Source organism: Olea europaea, chromosome 16, assembly GCF_002742605.1.
Source record: "Olea europaea var. sylvestris chromosome 16, O_europaea_v1, whole genome shotgun sequence".
Taxonomy (NCBI): Eukaryota; Viridiplantae; Streptophyta; class Magnoliopsida; order Lamiales; family Oleaceae; genus Olea; species Olea europaea.
In genome coordinates this window covers 5,392,103-5,398,291 of record NC_036252.1, presented here as the reverse complement: position 1 = coordinate 5,398,291, position 6,189 = coordinate 5,392,103, and the positions used below count along the sequence as shown (strand labels likewise).

The following is a 6,189-nucleotide window of genomic DNA, read 5'->3' as shown; positions in this document are numbered from 1 at the left end:
AAGCGAATCTCAAAGTTATTAAGAAGCTGTGAATTCCTCAGAAATACCACAATGGAAAGATGCCATTAAAGGTGAAATAGATTCCATACTGCAAAATCATACATGGGAGTTAATGGATCTTCCTTGTGGATGCAAACCACTAGGCTACAAATGAATTTTCAAAAGGAAAATGAAAGCAGATGGAACTATCGAAAAGTACAAGGCTAGATTAGTGATAAAAGGTTACAAACAAAGAGAAGGCCTTGATTACTTTGATACGTGTTCTCCAGTGATGAGAATAACATCTATTAAGGTGATACTTGCGATTGCTGCTTTGCGAAATCTAGAAGTACATCAAATGGATGTTAAAACTATTTTTCTAAATGGAGATTTAGAAGAAGAAATTTACATGGAACAACTCGAGGGGTTTTCGTCATCAGGACAGGAAAAGAAAGTCTGTAAACTGGTGAAATCACTATATGGCTTGAAACAAGCACCCAAACAATGGTATGAAAAATTTGACAATATCATGATAGAGAGTGGATTTAAAATTAATGAATGTGACAAATGCATTTACGTTAAAGACACTGAAGATGGCTATGTCATTTTATGTCTTTACGTTGACGACATGCTTATTGTTGGTAGTAACAATAAGATGATTGAATCCACTAAAAATATAATAAATTCGAGATTTGATATGAAAGATATGAGTTTAGCTGATGTTATACTTAGAGTCAAAATCTCAAGAACATCAAATGGGCTTGTTCTAAGCCAGTCACATTATGTGGACAAAATTTTGGAAAAGTTCAGTAAGGATGATACTGGCTTGGCCAGAACACCAATAGATACAAGTCAACATCTATCCAAAAAATAAGGGTGAAAGTGTCTTTCAAGTAGAATACTCGAGGGTTATTGGAAGTTTAATATACTTAATGAGTTGTACAAAACCAAACATAGCCTACACAGTCAATAAATTGAGTAGATATACGAGTAATCCAGGAAATGATCACTGGAAACGTATAGTAAGAGTACTGAGGTACTTAAGATATACTCGTGACTATGGAATACACTACACCAGACATCCAGCGGTCATTGAAGGATACAGCAATGCTAATTGGATATCTAATATAAAAGACTCAAAGTCCACCAGTGGATATGTGTTCACTTTGGGAGGTGCTGCCATCTCGTGGAAATCCTCTAAGCAAATGGTTATAGTCAGATCTACGATGGAATCTGAGTTTATAGCCCTAAATAAATGTGGTAAAGAGACCAAATGGTTGCGCAACTTCTTAGAGGATATTCCAAAATAGTCCAAACCTGTGCCTATAATCTGCATATATTGTGACAGTCAATTAGCAATAGGAAGAGCACAGAGTAACATGTACAATGGTAAGTTTAGACATATACGTCGTAGATACAATACCATTAGACAACTACTCTCAACCGGAGTTATCACAATTGACTATGTTAGGTCAAAGGATAACATTGCGGATCCGCTAACCAAAGGGTTAAATAGAGAGTTAGTTGGGAAATCATCGAAAAGAATGGGACTCAAGCCCTTGAAAGAATAAGTTATTACAAAGGAAATCTAACTTAATTGACTGGAAATCCCAAGATCTAGGTTCAAAGGGACAACCTAACTGTAAAGACTTGATAAAATCACTGTGGGAGTATCACCTCCTATCCATTCCTATGATATAACAGTGATGCCCGTGAGGATGAAGGTTAAGCAATAGGCTTTTAATGATTCTTACGCGTCGAAAATCGAGCCAAGTAATGCGGGTTACTTGTAATAAGAAATCACCTATGTGAGAAAGAAGTGGGGCCGCTTCTAAGAGAATTGTGTGGGGCTCAATTCTTAGAAACTCTCACAGAACCAGGCATATGTTCATGGCCAAAACGAACATAGTAATGAAAACTGAAGGGTATTAAGAAGAATCCTGTGTGAAGTATATCATCATTTACACAAACGACAGAACAGTTCAAAGATATCGCGTTTACTGGTCGGCCAGTAAAGCAAATATGCTTTCACAAGGGAAGGGTCAAAGGGTAAAACCTACCTATCCTATGTAGGGTTCAACCGTTGAACTTTATCACCAAGTCTTATGTCTCACGTTTCGTGTCTCTCCCAATTTTCATTCATATGGGGGATTGTTGGAAATGAGTGAGCGGCTCACTTTTGGCACAATTTTCGATGGGACCCGTTGGTCCAATGTGGCATATCAAAGTTGATGTGTGTTCTCCTCCGTGAGAACATCGAAGTCGTGTATTTATTTGTTAAAAATGAAGCTCGGGTGAATGAGAAATTGGAGTTAAAAGTGGAAATGATCTATGTTGGTGGGAAAACTATAATTAACTTTGTCCCACATAGGAAAAATATGGAAACCAAAACCACGTTATATGTGGCTATGCATTGGAATGGTGTGATCATGTGTAGCATATAGGCTCTTTCCACGTGTGCGCGCAAGGGGTGCAAATCACGTACAGAAATAGCCTTTGGACCCTAAATTTGGGTGCGGGCGCGACCTGCGCACACGAATATCGGACCAAAGGGAGGAAAAACTAGCCAGTTTGGATTGTCAGCGTTTTGCAATTTTTTTTGTGGTTTTTCCAAATGACTTTTAAGTGTCTGAAACTCATAAAACTCCAATGGTCGAAACCGAAGTGTAACTCCGAAAACTGCAATGGTTAATGTAGAAACTAATGGTCAGATTCACAATTTCTAGCAGTTTATACACTGCAATTTTCGTCTGTGTTTTCTGTTTTTGTTCCATCTCCTCCTGTGTCCATTCCAGTAAGGTGATATTGTTCGAACACTCGCCTAATTCGCCAGAGTAGAATCGCGGTGCTCAGATTCTGCTAATTACCGTTGTATCCTGGGAGACAGACGCTTGAACTAAACTTCTAGCACTACGATAAGGGGACGAATTTGTCTTAAGGAAATCGTGTTTACACAGGCCTCGAGGTTAAAAATTTATTTCCAAATATATATGCTTCCAGTTTGAGTATCTGTGCTTTAATTATTTGCAGATTTACACGCTTTCAGATTTTATTTAGCTTTCTGAAATTTATACTGCTTTTATGTTTCTGTAAATAATATAATTTGTTATTCTCATTCAAGTAGTGATTTAGATAATAGTCTGTATCTAAGTAATTTGTGAAAAATAAAATTAAGAAAAAATTTATCTGAATTTTTTTCGAAATTGTGTTTGTGCAAATTATATGAGCACAAACACCAAATTCTATGTTATCTAAAGTCATTGTATGAAAACAAATAGTTGTGAAAATTCTGTGTTTAATTCTCTACCAAATACGATGACTGCCTGCCAAATACGGTAAGCAATTGTCAAATACGGTAAGTGTGAATCCGGTGTCTAAAACACAGATACGATATATGAGAACCCGATTCCACTCCATACACTACCGATTAAATATAACGACACAAATTTCTTCAGTTTCTATTGGTTTTGATAGTAGGGTGGTGGCAACTGCCTTGGGAGGCAGTGCCAACATTGTAGGTAGCTATGGTGACGGCCTTTGTGCCTAACGATTTGGGTAAGAGTCGGGAAAGAAGCTGCCAACCTCTGGCTTTTCAATTTTTCGTGAGGGTAGTGTAGGGTGAGGTGGGGGTGATTAGGTAAGTTTCTTTTATTTTTTGGTGTTTATTTAATTATTTTATGTTAAAAAAATGCAAATTTACCATATTTTCATTTTAAAATTAGTCAAAATTGTGGTTAAGGTCAATTTTTCGGTCAAGTTGACGGTTTCCATCCATTTAAACCTCTAGTGCATATTTGTGAAAGGTTGGGGACCTTCGTTGGCACAAATTGAAGGACAGGGTAAAGTCTGCAAAAATCGAAAAGGTTAGGTACCGATGCTGCAATTTTCTCTTATTATTATTAATTTTTGAACTATCAGTATGTTGTTCATATGTTTATGCATTTAATCAATATGCTCTATTTGATATTGGACACACACATATAAAATTATTTTGTATATACCATTGGAATTTGTCCCATATGATTAAATATTATCTATTAAATGACTTGCAAGTGTGGGAATCTAGTGAGATATTTAATTATTTATAGATATATGACCGCAAGTAACTTTTTTTTTTCCCTAAATTAAAAGCCAAAAATTATAACATAATTATGATTAAACTCTCGAGTTCGTCCTAATTCTAATCTAATTAGGTCTTAATTGTTAAACCTATATTCACTAGAAAAACTAGTTTCCTAAATTGAGCCAGCTTTCCTAATATCACCAGGACTTGGATTCTTCTCCTGCATGCACACTCTATATATCTGGCTTCATCAGAATTCCTTCTTATTTTCAAAGAAACCATTAATCTGAAAAACGAAAACAAGTTTCAAGTTTCATCAAGATGAGTTCTTCAATCCCACAAAACGACGATCAAGTAGATGTAGTACAAGGATTTCCTATTTGTTCTCACGAACCCTATGTCGTTTATGGCTTCCCTGTCATGGCACAACCCCAGTACATCAATTCTATGGAGTTCAACACAAGCCAAGCAACCCCTTCGACACTGGAGAGTCAATTAGAATCTCAATCACATGATAATATAACCCAGGGTTTCTGCTCAGATACGTGTTTATCCATCTGTAGTTTCATGATTATTTTGTTAATCCTCGGACTCTTCATATTTTTATTGTTATTTTCGTCTTACGCCCATCGTCCAATTCTCGACGTGGAATCTGCATCAGTATCAATCTTGAATAACACTGCTAGTTGGAACATTAGAATCTTGGCAAGGAACCCTAATAAGAACTTTGAATTCGATTACAGTGAATTTGATGTTAGGGTTTCTTACAGAGGCGAATACATATTTGGAACAAAAACTATCGCTTTTAATTCAGTTGCAGAGGATGAGACATTAATAAATGCAACCGCAGTTGTGCCACTGGTTAACATAAGTGATTTCATAGCCAATCCCAACCCAGATGGAACTGTAAATATTGATGTGAATTTGAAGGGTTCTGTGGTTGTACAGAAGGCATCTCGAGGACGAGTTGAACAGACGAGCATTAAGGTACTATGTAAGGATGTTAGAATTAAAGTTTCAGATGATGAGAGGGATTTCGGTGCTGTGGTGGAAGGTCCAAAGAAGTGTTCTGTTAAGATGAAGACTGTGTGGTGATTTTTTTTTTTTTTTTTTTTTTTTTTTTTTTTTTTATAATTTTTTTTTTTTTTTTGATCGTAAATATTTTTGTTACGTTTGAGAGGATGCTGTCAAGAATTATGATTCGTAGTTGTTTTCTTTTTCTTTCTATAATCCCCTGTTTTACGCATTTTCTTTTTTTTTTAGGAATTGTTTTAGTAGGGCGTACTAAACGTACTACGTACCACATCCCTCGACAGATCGACCGAGTCCTTGTAAGGAACGTGTTCTTTTAATTTGTCATCAATGGGATCAAATATACAAATTATTGTTCTATTTTTATGGAGTTTTAACTTATTGCGTTACAATAAAGCCATGAGTATATGAAAATTTTTACAGAACTTATATCAACACTGATGTGGCAAAACATGATTGAACTGTTTTTCTTATTTTTTTCTCATCTTCCAATGATATCACGCCATGTGTTTTCTATAAGATTTACGTGTCGAAAAATTATATACATTTAGCATTTTTCATTGCGTTAGGTTATGCTTGTCCAAAAAAAAAAATTGGAAAATAAAAAATAAAAAGAAAGAAAGATGACAATAATCAAAAAATCAATTGATTACACGTAAGCAAGCAAGCGCACACACATACATATATTTATATACAAGAATGATCTCCTAAACACCGATACTTAATTAAATACATGGCACACCATTTAATTGGAGAATCATTAAATACATGGGGTGCTTAATATTAGCTAAATCTTCAACATTGCTCCCAAAGTACCAAAAGCTTTTATGTTGGTCCCCAGTTCTCCCTAGTCATTGAAAATTGATCCTCCTCAAGTTTCAAAGGTGTCCCAAACTTCCCATAAATTGAACTTCGCTCTCGAAACTTGTGAATTTTCTTCAATTTTCCTCTTGATGCATCGTATCAATCCCATGTCATTAGGTTAATAAATGAAAACGTTTGAGTTTGGTGCTAGTAATGATATCTAGTCGAGATTATGAACCGTCTGTGCATCTGTCTCCACTTCAAAATTCTAGTATCCATATCCTTCTGCAAGTTGTAGGCCATGAAGTAGT

General features: G+C 35.7%; 1 protein-coding gene across 1 annotated transcript; it reads left to right on the top strand.

Annotated features, from left to right (window-relative positions):
* Nucleotides 1–4,609: 4,609 nt before the first annotated feature.
* Nucleotides 4,610–5,137, top strand: LOC111412536. Its single transcript, XM_023043472.1, has one exon. It carries the CDS (start codon nucleotides 4,610–4,612, stop codon nucleotides 5,135–5,137), a length of 528 nt encoding a protein of 175 aa, XP_022899240.1.
* Nucleotides 5,138–6,189: the final 1,052 nt, after the last annotated feature.

Bases quoted from the DNA above. Each gene is read 5' to 3' on its own strand.
- LOC111412536 (XM_023043472.1), top strand. From the start codon at position 4,610: ATGATTATTTTGTTAATCCTCGGACTCTTCATATTTTTATTGTTATTT.